The 23,721-nt window shown below is 42.1% G+C and overlaps 1 protein-coding gene across 1 annotated transcript in view; it reads right to left on the reverse strand.

Annotated features, from left to right (window-relative positions):
• Positions 1-19,121, reverse strand: part of LOC306934012 (disintegrin and metalloproteinase domain-containing protein 9-like) — a 45,705-nt gene extending 26,584 nt beyond the window's left edge. The window contains exons 1-5 of the mRNA XM_079516420.1: positions 18,624-19,121; positions 11,128-11,234; positions 5,808-5,866; positions 5,004-5,082; positions 1,686-1,762 (exon numbers count right to left, since the gene is read on the reverse strand). Coding sequence (XP_079372546.1) covers positions 1,686-1,762; positions 5,004-5,082; positions 5,808-5,866; positions 11,128-11,234; positions 18,624-18,711 — 410 coding nt within the window. The 5' untranslated portion in view covers positions 18,712-19,121. The remainder of the gene's footprint in view (positions 1-1,685; positions 1,763-5,003; positions 5,083-5,807; positions 5,867-11,127; positions 11,235-18,623) is intronic.
• Between the last annotated feature and the right edge of the window lie 4,600 nt (positions 19,122-23,721).

Raw genomic sequence — 23,721 nt, forward strand, 5'->3', positions numbered from 1 at the left:
ACACAGTTACTGTAGAAAGCCAGAGCTGATGGGAAGGCTGCCATGACGGGGCTCTCCCTTGTGTGTGTGTGTGTCTGTCTGTCTGTGTGTGCGTGCGTGCGTGCGCTCGCGTGTGTGTGTGTGTGTGTGTGTGTGTGTGTGTGTGTGTGAATGACTGATTTACAGATTATTTACTACCAGTTCAGAGTCCAATTAGTTTGGAGTCAGGCCAGGTGAAATCAGCCACCACCCACAAAACAACAACATCTCACAAAATGATCCGTTTGTGTCGTGAGCATCGAGGTGTGTCTGTGTGGTGTTCTAGAATCTAGCCTACAGCCATCTGCACACGAGCACGCGCACAGTAGGAGTGCGTGGGATGCATTTGTGTGTAAATGACTCATAGTGTGATTGTTGAAGGTACATGTGTTTTGTGCGTGTGCGTGTTAAGTGCGTGTGTGTGTGTGTGTGGACATCTGACACACTGTGAGAAGAATAAACAAAAGGGTTATAAATAGAAGGAGACTGTCATCACCTGCGGTGATTGTGATTTTGCGGCGCGGCCACCTATAGGCTTTGGAACACCCTGCCTGAGAATCTTTAAAGTCTAAAGTCAGTGTCATCTTTTAAAATCACTTCTGAAAACCTACTTTTTTGTTTTTGCAGGTTTTCAAAAACATGTTTGCGTGGATGTTGTCCTGCCAATAAAGTTAATTAGCATTTTCAGTGGAGAGACACAGCGTGAAAGAGCGAAAGGACAGACAGAGGACAGAGAGAGTGGAGAGAGGGAGAGGGAGAGAGAGGACAGTGAAAGGACACAGAGAGTGGAGCGAGACAGAGGGAGGGAGGGGTTATCTGGAGGACAGAGATATGAGTGGACAATTAAATGAGAGAAAGATTGAAAGACAAAAACCCAGTTTCAGATATACAATGTTGGCAGAGCAGTGCGTGCGGTGGCAGAGCAGTGCGTGCGGTGGCAGAGCAGTGCGTGCGGTGGCAGAGCAGTGCGTGCGGTGGCAGAGCAGTGTGTGCGGTGGCAGAGCAGTGCGTGCGGTGGCAGAGCGGTGCGTGCGGTGGCAGAGCAGTGCGTGCGGTGGCAGAGCAGTGTGTGCGGTGGCAGAGCAGTGTGTGCGGTGGCAGAGCAGTGCGTGCGGTGGCAGAGCAGTGTGTGCGGTGGCAGAGCAGTGCGTGCGGTGGCAGAGCAGTGTGTGCGGTGGCAGAGCAGTGTGTGCGGTGGCAGAGCAGTGTGTGCGGTGGCAGAGCAGTGCGTGCGGTGGCAGAGCAGTGTGTGCGGTGGCAGAGCAGTGCGTGCGGTGGTGGCAGAGCAGTGTGTGCGGTGGCAGAGCAGTGCGTGCGGTGGCAGAGCAGTGTGTGCGGTGGCATATTGGATTTTGGTGTCGCGTGTGAATGTGTGCCGAATCTTGAGTGGCAGAAATCTTGTTTCAGGGCGAAGGTTTTTCACGGGAACACGACCGGACCGGCAGTGTTGTGACGTTGGTTACAGTCATTTTTTGGACAGGAAAGGGGGAGAGAGATGGGGGGGGGGGGAGACACGCGGAAAAGGCCGACGGGCTCGGGACTCGATCCCACGATACGCCGTCAGGCTAGGTGCCTGGACCGCTCAGTCGCGGCCCAGGCCCGATATATATTTTACATTAAAGTAAAATCCAGCAGGATAAAAATGTGTGTGTGTGTATTGTGTATACCTGAGTCCGTTACAGATGCTCATAGCAACAGACGAGTCCTGCATGTCTTCAACATGACCCTGGTAGTGACAGTGCTTCTGAAACACACACACACACACACACACACAGTCACACACAGTCACACACACACACACACACACACACACACACACACACACACACACACACACACACACACACACACACACACACACACACACACACACACACACACACACACACACACACACACACACACAATTATTTGCACACAAATGTTTAAGATTAAAAAAAGAAAAAAGCTGATCTGCAAGCTCATAGCGTGGCACGAAGTGACGTTCTATGAACTTGTATATATACTTTTTTTGAATAGCCAAAGTATAAATATGGTTCAAGTGGATATGATACTCAACCACTTTGAGAAGGCTAGGTTTTATAATTATCCAGTTTCCTAGTTTCTTAGTTTCTCAGGGAAAATAATGTCAGAATAATGTCAAATCTGGGAATACATTTACTTACCAAGAAATGTCTTCACCAATGTGTTTGTAAAGGTGTCTATTTGTCTACTAAGTAGTACTAACATATCCCACATTGGTTTCAATTCAGCCACCCTAGGGGCATTTTTGACAGCTGCTGAAAGTTGGGGTACCATTAACAACCAATATATGGCAAAATGTTCTAAATTTCATTATGCTTTAAGTAGCATGTGGCGTGTCAAACTAGGGAGTTTTCATGATTCTGAATCCATTCCAAGCATTAGTTTTGAACGAAAAACACTCCTTGGGCTAAAAACGGCCATCACAAATGCTTGAAATATGATCAGGTCAGCACACAAGTGTTTTTCCTGCAAAACATGCTTGGAATGGGTTCAGAATCACGAAACCCCCCTAGTTTGACACATCACATGCTACTTAACGGGATTGTGACATAAAAAATAAAAAAATAATCTTGGTGAGAAATGTATTCCCAGATTGTATTAATATCCCCTGACTCTCTCTGAAACGGTTCATTGTTTTCCTTGCATTGAAATCCTGCTGAGCAGGCATGTACCCTGTCTTGCACTTTTTTAAGTCACTCTGGATAAAATCATATGGATGGCCAAGAACATACCACACAGAATAACCCCCCTTCTCTCCCTTCATTACTGATACAACTCTGCTGTGATGTCAACCCCCCCCCCCCCCCCTCTCTCTCTCTCTCTCTCTCTCAGCCTCTTTCCCTCCTTACCGTCTCTCCCTCACTCTCTTTCTCTCCCTCACTGATCAAGAGAGATGTCTCACACACACAACAGAAACTGTTGCCAGACAACGGCGACTTACGCCGAGGTCAACCGATGCCTGACAAGACCGATTTGCGTGATTGAAATTGATCGAAAACTGTATGAACAGTTTGTAGAATGAGCACAGTTCAATACAAGGTCTGCTAAGAGGATTGAGATACCCAGAAAAGCTATTAGTAAAAGCCTTAGTGGCTGGTTTACATTTACATTGGGGTCATCCATTTTCAATTCATCAGTACATTTAAATGACATACAAATATACAGTATACTAAGCAAAGAAAACCCCCCAAAAAACGGTTAGAACTGTTAAAATATATGTACAGTAAACATCGTAAACATTCATTTTACTGTTGGTAGGGGAGTTCTACATTGTTGTAGCATAGGAGCTAAATTAATTCAACCCCTGGTTTGAGCCGAATCTGGGTGGAACGTGATTTGTGGAACTCCCTCCCATTTTACAAACTAGATCGTGGACTTTGTTGACGTTTAGGAAGTACTTTGACACATGGGCGTCTTTGAGGTGCAGCCTATGTTGAAGACCAGGCCCCTTGCAAGTAGCCGTCGTCTAGCCAAAAGCCATCCCAAACTGTCATAATGAGCAGCAGTGTTGATTTCGTCGACTAAAACTAAGACGAAAAATGTTCGTCGACTACCTTTTTTCACTGACGAAAACTACATGGAAACTAAATAAAAAGCAAGCTACGATGACTAAAACCAAGACTAAATATACTGACAATTTCGTCAACAAATACAAACTAGACTAAAATGTTATAGGAAGGGACTAGTGGACAAGAGATCCAGTATAAGTCCTTTTACAATTAGTTGCAATTAATCAATAAAGTAAAATTATTATTCATGTCATGTGTGAGTGGATGGTACCCGAATGGAAACAAGGCCGCAAGGTCTTTCTTCTGTGAAATAATTTTTTGGACAAAAATGCCTGACTGTACATTGTGCTTGTTTGCATTTATATGTTGCCTAATAAAATATTCAATCAATCAATGCATGCTGAAAATAGACGATCTACAAGCTTGTAGATCAGCTATTTTCAGCAGGTGTCAAATCAGCCATTACGACGGCATCAAGGCCCGCCAAAATGTATATTACGTCGACTAAATCGACTGTAGATTTAGTCGACGAAAATGTTATGATATTTAGTCGACTGACACTAGACCAACACTAAAACATTCCGGGTGACTAAAATGTGACTAAAACTAAATGAAAACTATTCAAGAGACTATGACTAAAACTAAAATCAAACTTTGCTGCCAGAAATAACACTGATGAGCAGGGGTCAGCTGAGTCGTAGGAGTAAGGCCTGAACTAAATTGTTACGGTTTATGTCATAGATCGATGCTTCATAGACTGGCCACGTGAAATCTGACATCCACATGGATCTGTTTTTAAATATTATTATGAATTGTGATGATAGTTGATGATGAGTGTTGTCCAAATTTACACCATAATAAGACAATTACTTCATCTGTATTCTAAAATACTTGGAAATGGCTATATACTATTAGACTAAAGCATATTAACATGCCATTTTCCATACTTGAACAGATATGTTTAAACATATATCACACATACACAAAATACAATACATTCACACGTACACAACATTATCCCGCATGACTCCCATAGGAGCTTATAAAGCACTTCCTATTTGCATGAGTGTGTGTGACTGTGTGCGTGTGTAGCTCCCAACAATGCCAAATAACTTCCATGTCTTCCCAGAAATGACCTCATCTCTCTCTCTCTCTCTCTCTCTCTCTCTCTCTGAGCTGTAAGGAAGAGTCATCACAGGAGAGAAAGGAAATAATAACGCACACACGCACGCACACACACACGCACACAGTTTTTTTTGTGTGGGAAAGTTCTTTTGAACAGGCACACACTTACTTCCTGCTTCTCCCTCATACACTCTGTCCCTTTAACAAAGTTGAACCCCGCCAACACACACATACACGCAGAAAGTTCTAAAGTTCTAATATCTTTCCTTTGTGTGTGTGCGTGTGTGCGTGTGTGCGTGCGTGCGTGCGCCAACATGTGTGTTTTACCTGTACAGGTGGTCTAGTTGTGACCAGTTCTCCGTCTTTATTGTAGGAATAGACAACGAAGTCATTGGGGAGCAGCATTCTGAAAATAACATGATAAAGATGGAGAGGAGAGACAACAAGTCCCAACATCATTTCACCACTTGTACTTGTATATAAGTTAGTCAAAAATAAAACTTCTTCAGGAGAGTAGATGATAGAAGAGGAGAGGAGACGACACAACTATTACATAATCGTCTAATTGCAATTAAGCAGAAATAGCAGATCTACAAGCTTACAACGGGTCTGTATTTCTTAATAGATTTAAGTTACTTGTCATATCTGCCCAGTGCAATTTTTTGACAAAGCTTCTAGGAAAATCTTTGAATGCAGATTGCGGCCCCTAGATGTGTCACAGAGACTAAATTGTTTTTGGGAGCGTTTTACCCATTGCTGGCTGTCTGAATACAAAAAAGTCATTAAAATGTCGACATATTATTGCTTATAGTAGCTTTAAAAGGCAATCTGAAATGATTTTGGTGTTAGCATTATGTTATGCTTTAGCTATTGAAAAATAGCAGATCTACAAGCTCATAGCGCGGCACCGAGTGCCGTGCTACGAGCTTGTAGGTCTGCTATTTTTTAATAATCGAAGAACGACTGACATAGAAACATAGCTTTTTCAGAAAACTGTCAGGATTTAGAAGACATTTTAGAATCTGATCTCAGGTCAAAATGGGTTAACTGTTGTAATGGTGACAGCCCTGGACACAAGGGGACATTAGGAGGAGAGAGGAGAGAGAAATGGAGGTGCAGTGTGTAACTCACTCATTCCTATGTAGGTGCACCACATGTTCCTTCCCGTCAACAGGTATGCTGTAGGACACCTGGAGAGACAGAGAGCAATACACACATCAATTCACACAGATCTGTGTTTCATCCTCAGTGTGAAAGAGTTAAAGGAGAATTTCATGCTAAAAGGCTTTCTTACCTTTATTTGTAGTTGTTCCATTGCTCAATTATTATTTTTTTTGTATATATCCTCTCTTCATAATGTAAATAATATCCCAAGCGGCACACTTTACTACTTATTTCGATGGAAATAAGCGAATTAGCACAACACCCCATAGCCCCATTCAATTCCCATTCAATTCAATGCAATTCATTGAGGGCTTATGGTAGGGGAAATAGCCAATAAGGAGTTTTTGCACAAAAAAACACCTGGACCTCTTTGGTGGGGACGTAACAACTACAAAGAAAGGTAAGAAAGCCTTCTAGCATGGAATTCTCCTTTAAGGGGGAGTATTTTGTTACCACCGTCGCAAAATTGTTTGGTGGGATCTCTGTCGTTTTTGTTTCTCTGCGTGCGTGTGTGCGTGCGTGCGTGCATGTCCTTAAAAGTAGAATAATCACAGCTCATGCTGCTATATGCATGACAAAACAGAAAACAAAACATCACAAAACGTGAGCCTGGTGAACAGTAAAAGGTACAGTAAAAGATACACAGCAACAACATTCTTGTGGTTATAGGTTGAAATATTGTTACACAGATCACCATTTCCATTTTTGGCCAGATGAGGTGTAGAGTTTCACCCACACTAGAGGACATAAACACAAGCCAATCTGTAATGTACGTAGTGAAACTTCACCACTGAACACCACATTGTGATTTGTGTGATTTCATTCACAAACAAATACAGAATAATATACACAAATAGTAACTTACTATATCAATAGCTGGGACATGGCTAATAATTATAAAGAATTCCTCCACAACCCTCTTGCCCTCTCTCAGACTAAACAATGCTAGTACGGACTACAGAGGAGTCTCATCCTCATTCTATGTGTGTGTGTGTGTGTGTGTGTGTGTGTGTTTTTTTTCTTTTCCCTTTCTGTTTTGCTTCCTGAAATAGGATAAACAGATCAAAAACAATGTTATAGGCATCATGTACTCTCATGATGTACAGAAAATCCACAGAACTTGAAACTATAGGATTTGGTATCGTTTTAGTATTTTATCCTTTCCGATTCCAATCATTCCGATTCTACTTCAGGTATTCAGGTTCTTATCGATTCCCGTTTCGGTTGCGTCAACGCCCCATAACTTCTCTCAGACACGGCATCCAGACAGTGGAGTCACGAAGTTGCCAAAAAAGCCGCGAGCGGCAGGCGTCTCTTCCGGGGTTTTTAAGACAGCTGGTGGATGGAAATGAAGCTTCGCCCACGCGGCAATTTGCAGCGTCGGCAAAGAGTTTCCGGTTTTCTGGCCGACAGTATGTCTAAATGTCCATACTGGCTGCATTGAATGGTCTGGATAAGAACATACTGGTGATTATAGGTTGATATTAACCCATTTTGGGCGGGAACCCCTTTTGGTGTTTTAAACATTATGTTATAATTTAGCTATTGAAAAATAGCAGATCTACAAGCTCATAGCGCGCCACCGAGTGGCGCGCTACGAGCTTGTAGGTCTGCTATTTTTGAAAAAATCGTGAAAATATTTATTTCAGAAAACTGGAGGATTTAGAAGAATTTTGTTTTCATTTCGAGGTCAGGCCTAAATAGGTTAACATTCAAAGCAGGTGATTACCTATACTAGGTGTGCAAGTTGCTGACTGACTGACCTCTCATCTCCTTTAAACTAACTGGCAACAGGAGACCTCTTATCCTCATTCCCTTTTTGTCTCGAACGCATACAGCAAAAGCCACAAGGACATGTGACTGACAGCAGCTGGTGTTTTTGGTCCCCAAATAGGTCAAGGTAATTTTTGTTTTTTTTATTGATATCTAAAACTTGTTCCAAGAAGATATACTTAGTTATTTGAATGTTGGTACACGCCACATGACAGTACACCTAACCTAAAGGGAAAGCCCTCTAGATTCGTGAGTTGTTTCACACTTTTCACAGGCAGGTATAACACTAGCGGGGTGGGAGCAATAGGCAGGTATAACTCCACCCACGAGTCACGACCACTACCCAGTCATACTGTATGTAATCTATCTAAACCTCAGGAAACAAACTTGCTGGCTGGACATTTTTAAATGGCTAAATGTACATTAGGACAAACTGTAATTGCAAACATAAGCTCCAAAACATTTCGTAATGTATACGTTACATCATATGCTTTTAAGCCTGATGTATTAAGCCAAAATGTGTATTATGTTTTTAAGCCAATGGACATCATCAGCAAAAATGAATGAAGTGGCCGGCTATGCACTATGTGCAATTTCAAAACAGGTGATATAAGCTATTCCATCAAGGCCATCGATCGCTCAGCGCAGACCCTCGCTTGCCTTGCTGCTCACTCTGGTGCCCTGCAAGTCTCAAGGCCTATAGCCGTCGACGCACCTGCATTGTTGTCAAGTGATGTAAAACTCCTGGCAATAAGCCTATCTCACAGAATTTCTCCGCCCCCTTAATACGCCCCCTTTCGGGGCTAGTGGTGATAGCGTGACGTCACTCCATAGACACTACATGTTAACAGAGGTAATTTAAGAAGTCTACAACTTTTGTTTTCTCAAGGTAAGGTTTGTTCTATCTGTTCGAGCTGATTTACCATCTTGTTTGCTTCATAATAATATTGGTCTGTCACATTTTTACATTAGAAAATGTACTTAGATTCTCCAGAGAAAAAAACGTGTAAATGCTAATGTTAAATGACACCACTATTTACCGGAAGTGGGCGTGGAAAGCGGGCTGTGAGATAGGCCTATCGGTTTGCTAGGAGCGGTTTGCATAATTTGTCAGTGAGTGTGAATGGCGTTCACACAGAGAGGTGGTCAGGTCAGACTGTACCCTGATCTTTCCGTGACAAGGTGTTCGTTTGTTCGTTCACACAACAAATGTGCATCGGGAAAGACCGTTTCTCTTTAGTTCGGAAATGTCTTTTCCTAAACTAAAAGAGTCGTTCACATTCCCCGGCCTGCAGCAGACCAATCGCAGGCATCAGTCCGTTACGTCAGTGGTTCCCAAACTGGGGTCCGGGGACCCCCAGGGGTACTTGAGGGAGTTCCAGGGGGTCCCCAGCTAAATGATAATGTGGAACCTATTGGACCCTTATGGGTCTGTAACTCAGAGAGTGTACAAATGGAACCAAATGGACCCGTTAGGGTCCATTTGGTTCCATTTGTACGCTCTCAAGAGTTAAATTAGCATTGATTTTACAATATAAATTGGGTTCCCAGAGATAGAAATATCATTAAATGGGGGTCCGTAGACTAATGCATGTCAATCTGGGGGGGGTCCTTGAAATTAAACGGGTTGAGAATCACTGCTAGAGCCGTAAAAATCGTCTCTTATGGGGGGGTCCCTGGCATGTCTTTTCAAATGGGGGTCCGCGGGATAATTAGTGTCAATTTGGGGGTCCTTGACATGAAAAAGCTTGAGAACCACCACTGCGTTACCTTATGTCGGCTGCACATAAAGGTCTGTGTATGGTCAGGTGGTGGCATCACTTACTGATCCTAGCAGTTGTATTTCAGACAGACCACAGCACAGCAGAAAGCTTAGCTTGCAGATCGTGTGCAATAAATCAAAATAACCAAAATACCAAAATAACACCGGCTGTTCCTCCTCTGGCTGCGCTGTACAAAACAGAAACGTTTACGGCAGATCGTAGTGCCGTGAATCACGCTGTGTTGCTCTGTGAAGCTTTGCGTCATTGCGTCATTTCTGATGAATCGGTCAAAGATGCCAGTACGGTTCCTAAAACAAGCATGAAGCATGCCTCGGATGTATGCTGACAATGACACCATGTGCAGTCTGGTGTTGTAGATCAATTCTGGAGACAGAATTAGCTGCAAGAGACAACCATAGTAAACAAGAGTAAACAATGTCCTGCCGGTTTGGGGGGCCCCGAAACTCTGGGGAAATAGCCAAAGAAACAAAAGATGCTGATTGAGCATGTGAATGTGATCTATATGTGTACTCAGTCAGAAACAAATAGACAAGAAAACAGGCAATGATTTGCTCATTCTTTCAGGTTTGAAAGAATGAGCCAATTAACACTTTAAGCGGCCAGGGTTATTTAATCCATTACATTCATGCGCCCAGTCGATTTATAAACACGGACCCCTTTTCCGGACGGACCGGCGGAAGTGGTTGATGTGTGTGTAGCAGCTAACAATAGCCACACCACTCTAGAGTCGATCGACAACAACGGGAGACAAGAATAAATCTATCGAGACTAGCGACTGGACCGCGGAGCGCCGTCTAACACAGGATCTTTTTTCATAAAAAGACGGGATGATTTAGATCGCGAGTTATGAACGTTTTAAGATTTTCGTTTATCAGCTAAACAGGGGAGGGAGTTTTTCGATGACGTCTCACTCTTGCGCGTCACCGAGGATTGCCCAGCAGGCGCGCCTGGGCTATACAGCCATGCGATCCGTTCTCGTATAAATAAACTTCGTCTTTTGGACAATACTTCGTCCTGAGCGTCGGGCGTTACTAATAGAAAGGACAAAGTACTTCGTCCTGGGCGTTCAGGGTGTTAATTATTATGTGTCTCCCTCCAGTAGTATATAACTTTCTCCAGAAAGATGGCATGGCTTGGCAGAAGGCTCTTACAAATTGGATTTCTTTGCTACAACTGTAAGACTATCTCCGGTTTTAGTACTAAAATAATATTTCTTTCAAACCTGTCAGCTGTGTCATTGCGCTTATATACTCTTGTCTATTTGAGTACCCATACAGATCGCATTCCAAACCACCCTGCCTCCAGTCCAAACCCTCCCTCTCCACACAACAGTGACAGTCCAGAAACGGCTGTGTTGTTTGTGGGTTCTTCATTCTCAACTCTGCTGCTCTCTCTAATAATGCTTATCTGCGTTCAGGAGTTGTGGAGAGAGTGTGTGTGTGTGTGTGTGTGTGTGTGTGTGTGTGTGTGTGTGTGTGTGTGTGTGTGTGTGTCAGAAGTGTGTATATCGCCAAAGGTCATGTCAGGTCCAGCAGAGAGGAAGAAATTTGGATTGGTCAGCAGTTATTGTGCTTAGCTTTCTCTTCCTAAGGTCAAAGATTCAAAGGGGTGCACAGGAAGTGGCAGTGAGACAGATATAGTCATGTGACCTGACATGACACACATTTGTTGTGTAATGGAGGAGAGCAGAGGAGAGGAGAGGAGAGGAGAGGAGAGGAGAGATCTGGTACCTGATTGGGTGGTGTGCTGCTGACATCCCTCCTCAGCTTGTTTCCTATTGGCCGTGGTACGACCAGCTGATAAGAAGAGAGGTGTGCTGTCTGCTGGGAGGCGGTGCCTAGAGAAGAAGACACATGCACGGTCACATTATCAATGTGTGTAAACGTTCTCTCTTAGTGCCATTGGCTTCCCTATTGTCCGTCTCTGCTCCCAGGCTATCAACTTAATCACTGATGCCTGAATTGCCTCTCTCAGCTGTCCCACTGTCTGTTTCCCTCTCAGCTCTCCTAAAATCTGTGTCTCCTCTGTCTCTCCTATACGTCTCCCTCTCAGCTTTCCTACTGCCTATCTCCTACACCGTCTCCCTCTCAGGCTGAGCTCACACCTTTCATGCAATTCTCGTGCTCGTTGGATGCTCGTTGGATGCATGTTGTGTTGTGTCATGGCCGCCCAATGTATTTCCAATGGAGGTCACATGGTTTGACCCAACATTGTGTTGTGTGAGGGGGAGGGGCGCAGTCGTGCGCCCCTCCCCCTCACACAACACAATGTTGGGTCAAACCATGTGACCTCCATTGGAAATGCATTGGGCCGCTGGGCGGCCATGACACAACACCCAACGAGCACAGAGAATTGCATTAACCGTGTGAGTGCACCCTCAGGCCTAGTTCACACCTACACAACAAATGTTCGGTCCGTGTGTGATGCCTGATTGCTTTTTGATTGCTGCTCCAATTCATTTTCAATGGGAGTCACATGGTTTGACCAAACATTTTTGTTTGATGAGGGGGGAGCAATCAGCAATCAGCGATCAAACACAAATGTTTGATCAAACCATGTGACTCCCATTGGAAAAGCATTGCGGTGGCCCAAAAAAACAAAAAAACGGCCAAACATTGCTTGATTGGTGTTTGGTACGTGTGAATGAGGCCTCAGCTGCCCTCACTCAAACTAGTAGATCTAAACTCAGTTAACCCATTTTGGGCGGGAACCCCTTTTGGTGTTTTAAACATTATGTTATAATTTAGCTATTGAAAAAATAGCAGATCTACAAGCTCATAGCGCGCCACCGAGTGTCGCGCTATGAGCTTGTAGGTCTGCTATTTTTGAAAAATCGTGAAAATAAGCCTCAAATCTTTGAATATATATTGTTACACAGTGAACATTTTAACTAATTCTTTGCTTCTGGGTTGGGGTCCCAACCCAGAAGCTTTTGGTGCAGTAAAAACCACTGCTGTCCCACTAAGAACCACACACCAACGCAGTAAAGACCACTATTGGTGCAGTAAAAAACACTTCTGTCCCAGTAAGGACCACACCAAGCCAATAAAAAACACTACAGTTGCAGAGTAAATGAAAATTAAAGATGTGAGAACAAAGTACTGTTGTGAACAAGGGTAAATGGTAAATTTATATAGCGCATTTATCCAAGGTGCTTTACAGAGATTGTGCATTACATTCACCCATTCACACACATATTCACACACCGCTGCCGGAGGAGACCATGCAAGACCTGCACATCGGAAGCAATTTGGGGTTCAGAATCTTCCTCAAGGACACTTCGACACCAACTCTGGGGGAACCCGGGTTCGTACTGGGAACCTTGCTGTTCCCATCCGGTCACTCTACCCCTGAGCCACTGCCGCCCGAAAAAAGAGAAATCATACTGTGTTTTCACAGAATTTGTCTTGAGAAAGATATTACAACATTGCTTGAAACCAGGAACTCTGAACCGAGAATGATTTTGTTGGACTCACTGAAATTAGCTGTGGATGAGGGTGAATTGCATATCTATGATAATGGCAATTGTGTGCTTCAAATTTTGTTTGCAGAAGGCTGTTCCATCCTTGTTTGTTTCAGCATGACAATCCCCTACGCCCTCCCATACAGAAATGGTTTGATGAGATGAGTAAGGAAGAACTTGACTGGTCTGCACCATAACGAGTCCTGACCATAACCCTATCCAACACCTTTTGGCATGAACTGGAATTTAATTCATTAAAGTGGCACTATGTCACTTTTTTTAATGAAAATGATTTTTGTCCAATCTGTATGGTAGTGTATGTTACTTACCGGTAATTTGAATCAATGCTCTTCTATTGAGACATTTAGAAGATCGTGCCAACTAACTTATACAAAAATAAGGTCAGGAAGTTGTCTCAGCTAGACACAGGATCTGGCATGAATTTTGACAGGATGGTCAATTTATCCCCTGAGCAAGTAGGCAGGCTCGATTAGCAGAGCTCACTGGTAAAAATGTCAGCACTTGCGCAAGCAAATGGGTTCAAATCCCACATAGAAGAGGAAAGTTATACATAGTGCAGCTGCAGCATTAAGTAATTGATGGTCGTGTCGTGTGGATGAATGGAAAGAAATAACGCCTTAAAGGGGCATTCCACTCATTTTCAACATTTTACTATGTCATTAATATACCTTAGAGCTGTTGTGTGGAAATAATAAAAAAGTCCCCCCCATTCTGTGTTTCCTAGAACTAGAGGTCTGAAAAAAAAACACATCTTGATGATGTTATCAAGATGTGTTTCACCATGTTAATGATTTTTTTCATAATTACAGTTCTAGGAAATACAAAATGGGGGGACTTTTTTATTATGTCCACACAACAGCTCTAAGGTATATTAATGACATAGTAAAATGTTGAAAATGGGTGGTTTTCCCCTTTAAGTGGAGTTGGTTCCCCCTTTTGCTACAAAGACATTCACCACTATTCTGTGATGTCGTTTTTCACTGGCTGGACCATGGCTGCTGCAATTTGCTACCATTTAGTGAGGTAAGACACTTCATGGTGGGGCGGCACGGGGGGTTGTCATTATGACACAGGAAATGGACTTCTGCAGGCTGCTGCGATAAAATTGAATATATCTAATGTCACTGTAGCTGCAACCTTAAGAGTTCCGTTAAATGGAAAAGGGGCACTAATTAGAAACACCGATAAGAAAGGTTGTCCATTGACTTTTGGTTATACAGTCTTGTTACAATTCTAGAATTCTATAGAAGTGGAGACGATACACATTTTCACAAAATTGTATAATATATTTCCAGTTTCCAAAACATATTTTCAAATATAATTCAGCATGATCAATCCAATTTTCTGTTATAACCAGGCTATTATAAAAGAAACAGGCTATTATTTCAACCCAAGAGCCAACCCTCATTGAACATGTGAATGATGCATTTATGATTAATTGAACAGTGGACCCTCTTGTAAACAAGTGTAATGCTTTATGGCATCGTCCACTCACACTTAACAGTTTTTGTATTGAGTTGTGCTTGAAATGTACTGTAATTCAGCAAACTATAAATACTTCAATCAATCAATCAATCAATCAATGAATAAGTATTGATAGACAGATGCATGGATTGACACACTGACACAGATATTGTAGAGGTAGTCTTCTGTCTGTACCAGTAGCAGTTGTGTTATTGTTACTGTGGCTACTGTACAGAGTCCTAACTTACTTTACTTACGCCTATTACTGTTCCTGGGGCTTAGGCCCGTAGCCTATTTCTAGTTAGCAGGTTTTTTACGGGGAAGTGTAGCTAACCTTAACCTCTCTCTCCCAACCCTCCTCGTTTCTCATTCAGACCAGGGGCCAGCAATGAAAGAGTGGGCGCGGCTGTCTGAACAAAGTCCTAGCAGCCAGTGTTGCTAAGCTTCTTAACCTCATTGTGACCTGGAGGCTAGCCACAGCAACCTGAAAATACCCACAATGCTCAGCTACCACTGCCTGGAACTCTATCCCCCAAAATCAAGCATCATGTAGAGTCTCTGAGAGATTTCTGCCAAAGGATTGCTGGTGCAGGATGAGATAGTTAGTTAGTGTTGAGCAGTATGTGTACAAGTATTGTACTGTGTTGAGTAATTTGAACTCTTTACAGTGTTTGTGGTAATGTGGCCTGGCTTAACACATGGTTTATAAACAGAAAAGATCTCAAGCACTGAATGGAAATGTTAGCATATAGGCGCGTTTCAAGGCGGCTGTAAAGTGGCTGTATGCTATGCTGGCCCGTGCCTCGCTAAATAAAAAGTCCCTTAATCCATTGAGACCTGGAACGCATCCATGTCACGTTAGCGTTAGCGTTTTAAACATTATGTTATAATTTAGCTATTGAAAAATAGCAGATCTACAAGCTCATAGCGCGCCACCGAGTGGCGCGCTATGAACTTGTAGGTCTGCTATTTTTTTAAAATCGTTAAAATGTGCCTCAAATCTTTCCGAAAATTGTCATGATTTAGAAAACTTTTTTTTTTTAATTTCGACGTCAGGCCTGAATGGGTTAAAAAGAAAAAAAAAAGACGTGATTTTTTTCCTGTTCATACAAACTCTTCTGAGCACTGTGAGCTGTGCACCAGGTAAACTACTTGTTGAGACTTGCGTGTGTTGTGCTCACGATCACTTTCCCTTCACTTAACACATTCGTTCTGCCTGCTTAAAATGATCCTATAGATCAGTGACATTCCGATCATCCAATAGTAAAGAGTACAAGGATCAGATCCTAGATCAGAAACATCAGCCTACAATTATCCATTACTAAAGGAGCAGGAGGCCTTACGTGGTGTGTGGGGGGGGGGGGGGGGTGGAGTTGTCACCCCCAGGGTGGATAAGGAGTACTAAACAAGTATTAGATCAACCAATAGTACAGGGCACCGTACAAGGATCCTAGACTAACAATCAGCCAAGAGTACGGAGGAAAAGCATCAAATCAGCGATATTACTAGTATCACTATCAACCAATATTAAGGAGTACAAGGATCAGTTCCCATATCAGTGGACACAATATCCCTGATTTCCTGTGTTATCCTAGAAAGATCATGCAGGGAGGAAGTGACATAACCAGAATAAAAACATCAGATAAGGACAGCAGATAACCTACTACTCTAGGAGTGTTTACTTTTGTCTCTGTCATAATCATTTCACCCAGTGTGTCACGCATGAGGTTGAACTCTCTATGGTTCATAGGGAGCTTTCTATGAACAACAAAATAACATTTCATTAAATTAACACCTGATGCAGGTTCACCAACAACATACAAACTGTATGGACATTATAGAGTCAGACCGATGTATCTGTTTGGCCATTGTTTGACTGTTTTTTTGAGCGGTGGCACACCATGTGTGTGTGTGTGCACACACACCGTGTGTGTGCGTGTGTGTGTGTGCGTCCGCCCGAGTAGGACCTTTGACCCCTGTCTGAGTAGGACCTATTGACCCTGCAGCTGCTGAAGTCAACAACTGTGCTTCGCTCCAAGGCACAACACACTATAACACAGTATTATGACACACAGTCACTATGGAACCACAACAATAAAAGCATAGTTCCACCGCTCAGTTCGCATGGGTGCGATTTTGTTTTGACAACATCTGTATCGCAATTATGCGCTCCGAAGTGTCCTGATTTTTTTTTGAGTGGTGCAACCACTCCCTTACGGAGCTATGTGTGTGGCTGGGTGGGTGGGTGGGTGGCTGGCTGGGTGGGTCTGAGCACGAAAACAGCATGGTTGTTTTTCACCACCTGTGTGCAACCTAACACACACACACACACACACATATTAACTGTATATATGATGATTTCGGGTGTGCCAGTACAGTACAGTGACAGTACAGTACAGTAGAGGGTACAGTAGAGGGACCCACACACAGTAACTCTGTCATTTCTTAACCGTTTCGGACGCGGGGTGGCACGCCGCTGGAACTTCCTGACCTTATTTTTGTATAAGTTAAATATATAGTATAGTAAAAGTTAAATATTTAGGACTCTGGTACTGGCATCAGACCCAAAAATCTGGCATCTAACCTAACCTATAATCGGTTTGCCTCTACAATTAATACCTGATACAGGATTACGAACCACGAACATACCACAACATTTCCCAATGTACCTCCAGCAGGTGTTTCCTCATATCACAATAACCAGAAAACTATCTTCCGATGTGAATAAATATCGCAATATCTAAGTACGATCAATCACATCATATGTTAAATAATGTGATTAGATTATTTAAATTAGACCGAAAAACTATAGGACTGTCATTTTCAGCTGGCAATAATTAGAGAAATTAGATTTCTAATTGCTTAATGGCATTGTTCTGTTTATTAAAGGTTATTTGGGTATCTAGAAAGGTGTTCTATATGAATGATGTGCTATTACTGTTATTATTATTAATTTAGTGAAAGTTATCACAAATCACAGCCCATGCATATTACAAAATCCAATATTACAAAATATTGGATTTATTACAAAACTATTACAAAATCCTCAAAAAGGACTACAAATTTTAGATATATTGCCAAGCCCTTCTTTAGGAGTTAGGCCTGGGCCAATGTAGCCCGACAGCATGTCGTGGGTTCGAGTCCCAATTCCGATTCCCAATTCCTTTTGCTGCGTGTCACGTCCCATCTCTCTCCCCATTTCCTTAACCTACAGCTTTACTATCAATAAAGGCATATTAAAAAGCCCCAAAATAAACCTTAGGTGGGGAAAGAAAAGAGTTTAAAATCTGGCCCCATGCAGTCACCAATCACGTGGGTCTAAAAGGGTTCAGGCTCAGGATATAATATTTAATACATTATATTGGGTCACTTTCAACTCACCAACACTAAATTGGGCTCCCAGTATGAATTCCAGCTGAGAGAATCACTGGTCGGTTAAATCAAAGCAGCCTGTGAGGCTAGCAGGAGTGAAGTTATTATAAGTTATAAATTATAACTTAAAATGAATGAATGTTCGTATACAGATGATATCCATGTTGGTCAAATAAATATAGTATGTTATGTTTGTTGCTATTCAAGCTCAGGTTCTATAATAGGATTACTTTGTTTTTACATTTCAGCAGACTCCAACTGTGAGAGCTCATGTTACAGTCCAGTCAAGTAGTCAAGTCTGCCACAGACAGGCTCATGCCATATCCTATCCCATCATGTACAACTGCCTGTGCACTGTGTAGACTACTAGCCATGGTTCACATGACGCTCATACTTCACGAGCCAGTCATGATAATCATGACAGTCATCATGACTGTCATGATTATCATGACATGGCTCTGAAACATGTTTCAGGGCTAGTAGACTACAGAGTCAGACTCCCTAGCTAAAACTAGCCTGTAGACTACAGACAGACAGACAGACAGAAGCCTAAAACAGTCAGTCAATAGTCTACTCTAGACTACAGACAGGCAGACGCCCTGGCTAAAACTCTGTAAAAATGATGCAGTGCATCACATAAAAACCCAAGGACTCCTTTCTCCCATCACATCACATGCATGGTATGAAGTACATGTCACCTAAAATGAGTCAGCAAGCAAGCTAGTGAGATTGAGTGAGTGAGTGTCGAGTCGACTGTGTCGTTATTCCATACCACCAGACCATACTATATAGGCTACCGACTGATCCTTAATAATACACAGTACACACTCAAAAGAAGAAACGTGTGGAAGTTCAAAGTGTTGTATTTCAAATGTATTGAGGTGAGGCTGCTCGCTCCGTCCTCACCTGGCGTGACTAGTCCGTCCAGTAGCACCACGGACACACAGAGGAACTGGACCCAGTAGTACTGGGACAGCAGGAATGTCACCTCCATCTTCTAAATGGAAAAATGTATGTCAACAACCCTAACCCCCTGTCCTGTCCGTCCGTCGGGCCGATCGGTGCGGCAACAAAATGAAATCAAAACAACAGCATTAACGGCTATCTTCTTCTTTATCCAGGCGTTTCCTATCCCTCCTTCTTCTTCTTCTGGGGTGAAACTGATGTTAAAACCACACAACTGCTTCTTTTTTCTTTGGCCGTGCCATTCTGCTGCCTCACAACTATTCCCTGTTTAGTAGAGGCTGCAATCGCGTGATTGATTTGTCAACTGTGTCCGGTGGTTTCAGAGTCCTCTCGGTCCTTGACAAATCTCCGTTTAAAAACTTAAACAAACACGATCGGGCTTCGGAAAATCAATTTGGAGCAGATGAAGATCTCTCTCTCGTCCCCTCTGCTAGAATGTGTCAATCTGTTGGGTGACCGCAACAATGTAACCATAGGTTTTTCTGGTGTTTAACAAAATAAAAGTCTCTCGACAATTTTTTTTATAGTCTATATGGAACAATATATATAGAAGAGTGTGCTAAATTAAACCTTAATTGCGATTAGGCCTGTGTATTTTATCATTTTATTGCAAAATACATAATTATTGTATGCATTTCCCAAGTTTTGAAATCTTAACAGGATCCATGTCAAGTGCATGGCGTGTAAAATAAATGTAATCGAAATGTACCGGGTAGGCTACTATAAGTATAAGCTAATGAACTTTGTGTAGTAAAACGACTGTCGCTTGCCGAAAATAACTGCGCCATTCAAGTTTCATCTAACGGTAATAACGTGTTTTTTTTTTTTATTAAATATGTTTATCTTGAAACAGAGGTCTCTGAAGAAGTGGAAGTTCTGTTTTGTCCCCAACAAGGGCCTCTTCACTCCATTTAGAAGCGCATCACGCATGCGTTTACAATTGGACCGTGGCATCCCTCCCCTCTGCACGGACACCAACCCAAACCAAACCGAAACACACCGTACAACACAGTCACTGTCATTAGTGTCATATCTTATCAGAACAGAACACAATCTATTCATTTCATTTGTAGGCCTATATCTCGAGATCCTCATTGGAATGTTGCGTCGCCGGCTGTGATCAGTGATGTCCGTTTTTTTTAACCATCTTTGTCTTTTATGACGTATATAGGTATCTATGACGTAGGTATTACTCCAAATCTGGTTTGTAAAGTACCTCACCGTACCTCTTTTTGTAGCCTAACTGATTTCATTCAATCAGGCAGGAGAGAGCTCGGTTGAGGGTTAATTTTAGTTGGCTCATTAAAATAATTATATATATCATTATTTTTCCATTACTTTCATTTGTAATGGTTTATCCTGTATCCTGATTCCTGTATGAATTCTCTCTCCTATAATTGCAGGATAAAATTGGTATCGCAATCTGAAAATAGTATTTTTGAATACAATAACATAAACATTCTAAAACTAAATGGATTTAGAATGTTTATTGTATCATTGTGTGACACGTAGGACGTATTCCCAAATGCCAAAGGGACTCTCAACATTTTCATGTCAAGGACCCCCGAAATTAAAATATAGGTTATTTGACCCGCGGGACCCAATCTGAAAATATTTTGTGCCGGGGACCCCAGTAGATTTGTGTTGTTAAAATGTTTCAGAAATATTACACATTTGTAACAAGGTTTCTTTGAAAATAGCCGATCTCACAACGCATTGCATATTTGCAAGGCTTGTAGATCAGATATTTTCTAATGGCCAATTTGGCCAACTGGCCAACAATGGCCAGTGCTGTTTTCGTCCACTAAAACCAAGACGAAAAATGTTCACTGATGAAAAATACATGGAAACTAAATGAAAACAAGAGATCCAGTATAAGTAAAATTTTACACTTGGTTGCATGCTGAAAATAGCCGATCTACAAGCTCACAACGTGTCACAGTGCGACGCATTGTGCGCTTGTAGATCGGCTATTTTCAGCAAGTGTAAAATCTGCCATTATGACGGCATCAAACACATTTTAGTCGACTAAATCACCTGTAGATTTTTTTTAAGTAGCCTTGCCGAGCCATGAGGCCCTCTCCTGTTTCTGTAGCGTGCGGCAGCTTGATATACAAGTACACCCCCTGGACATGACGCTAGTATGTCGCAGGGACTTACCCCCTGATGCTGAGTGTCAAGCAGGGAGGCACTGCGGGTCCCATTTTCAGAGTCTTTGGTATGACCCGGCTGGGGATTGAACCCCAACCTCCCAGTCTCAGGGCGGACACTCTAGCCACAAGGCCACTGAGCTGGTTAACCTGTAGATTTAGTCGACTAAAATCTTAGGACATTTAGTCGACTAAAACTAGACTAACACTAATACATTCCAGGTGACTAAAATGTGACAAAAACTAAGTGAAAACTATTCAAGAGACTAAAATAGGCCTGGGCCATGGCTCAGTGGTCCAGGCACCTTGGCTGGTAATCCAGTCTGGCAGTGTGCCGCGGGTTCGACTCCCGATCCCGACGGCCTTTACTGCATGTCTTCCCCCCATCTCTCTCCCCATTTCCTGTCAGCCTACTGTCTGTCCCTCCATAAAAAAATATAAAATAAAGGCGAAAGCCACAAAAAAAAAACATTTAAAAAAAAAGAAAGAAATTTGCTGCCAAAAACAACACTGATGTAGGCTAGGCCTATAGAGCGTCGCAGTCCCGCCTCCTACCCTGGACCAGGAAATGAAACCCAATGCATTATTCTCATAGACATTTCTTAAAGTATTTATTTAAAGACGGTTACGCCGCGGACAAAGCCAACTCGAGTCGTGACAACTCATGACAACACAAACAATATTTTGGACCAAACAAATAATTAGAAAGAAGAAAAAACGGCAGGTTACAACACTTTTTTTGTTGTTTTTCTTCTTTGTAATTATTTGTTTGGTCCAAAATATTGTTTGTGTTGTCATGAGTTGTCACGACTCGAGTTGGCTTTGTCCGCGGCGTAACCGTCTTTAAATAAATACTTTAGGAAATGTCTATGAGAATAATGCATTGGGTTTCATTTCCTGGTCCAGGGTAGGAGGCGGGACTGCGACGCTCTATAGGGTTTAAAGTGGTTATACTGACCCTGTAGAATAGATGCACTGATCTAGGTAACATGACCCTCTTGTCATGACCCTTTATTCTGTCTACAACGCAACAGTGTCGATTGGAATCAATGTTAAAATTATTATGTATGCATCAAATTGAAGTATAGGCCTAAATGCTTCCCCAGAAATCCCCACCATATATGGTTTAGTTTGAACTCTGGGAACAGAAGATCGGTCCTGGGCGATGTGACACTTCTCACGTAAAAGGAAGTCAGAGATATCGGGCTCCATTTTCGTCACCGCTAAACCCCTTATCCCTAAACTTCTATGACTTTTTAAAAAATATATATTTTGAAAAACATTTTTGAATAGTTCAACTAGCCAATCTACATTGACTTGTTGTAGAATGGCCATTTTAACTATTCAAAAATGTTTTGCAAAATAGTAAAAAAGGCAAAGAAGTTTAGGGATAAGGGGTTTAGCGGTGATGAAAATGGAGCCCATCATATTTTGAGTGATTTAACGCATTAAAGCTGGGAAAGCATCTGTGTCATTTTTCCGAGCATCTACTATTTCTTTACATTTTTGAAAAATTGTGAAAGCTTAATGGATTAAAGATGAAGCAAAATGCTTGACAATCAAGAGACATCAACCAACAGTGCGTATTCAAACAGAAGTCCTACCTGAGCTCCAGAACAGAATGAACAACATGATTGGATGCATTTTTGTCTCCAGAGGATTCAGTCACACTTTTAGTCTAAAGAACTGGACCTTCACTGAACAAAAACATTCGGTCTTATATGATATCTCAAAGTCTTATATCTCTAATACTGACGTCAACTGCTCTCCTCTACATAGTTATCTCTTCATGGATGTGATGCATCTGTGGTGTCACAGTATCTTTATGCTCGTATCTCTGTATATCTGTATCACAGATCTATATCACACCCCATGAAGCCTTGAATTCATGGAGATTGTTGTTTTTGTCGCTTTCATGAGCCAATAATTGGTTCAGAAATGTGACAAAAACAAAACAATCTCGATGAATTCAAGGCTTTATGCCATGGGGTGTGTCATTGATAGAAAATAAGTATTTTTTTTGGGTGAACTGATGGGTACAACACATATCGATATTGTATAACCGGACAGCGTCTCCCAACAAGCGTCCTACCAGTGTTGTTTTTGGCAGCAAATTTCTATTTTAGTTTTAGTCATAGTCTCTGGAATAGTTTTAGTCACCTGGAATGCATTAGTGTTAGTCTAGTTTTAGTCGATCAATCAACTGTAGATTTAGTCGACTAAAATCTTATGATATTTAGTCGACTAAATCTAGTTGATTGATCGACTAAAATGTATTTTGGCGGTCCTTGATGAAGTCCTGACTGATTTTACGCTCACGCGGTGTGAGCTTGTAGATCTGATATTTTCAGCATGCAACCAAGTGTAAAATGACTTATACTGAATCTCTTGTCCACTAGTCCCTTCCTAACATTTTAGTCTAGTTTATTTGTTGACAAAATCGACAGTATATTTAGTCATAGTTTGTCATCATGGCTTAGTTTTTATGTAGTTTTTGTCAGTGAAAAAAGGTAGTCGACGAACATTTTTCGTCCTAGTATTAGTCGACGAAATCAACACTGCATCTGCATTCTGCATTCTGTCTGTCCAGTAGTTTTAGCTTTCTATGTGTCACATTGTGCTGTTGTAACGCTTCAATTTCCCCTCGGGGATTAATAAAGTATATCTCATCTCATCTCATCATCTCATCATAGACTGCGGAAGGCAGACATATGCCTTCCAGTAAAATAAAAAGTGCACCGACATCTGTGAGTCACTCCTAGCACTCTGTGTTCGTGAGTCAGAACATCACCATAGCAACCTTTCTAACACTTCCCCCGTGTTAAGCTGCCTGTTTTATACCAAACAGTAATACCATCAATTCCCCTTTTTACAATTTAACCGTTTCT

Source organism: Electrona antarctica, assembly GCF_951216825.1.
Source record: "Electrona antarctica genome assembly, chromosome: 12".
NCBI classification, from domain to species: Eukaryota; Metazoa; Chordata; class Actinopteri; order Myctophiformes; family Myctophidae; genus Electrona; species Electrona antarctica.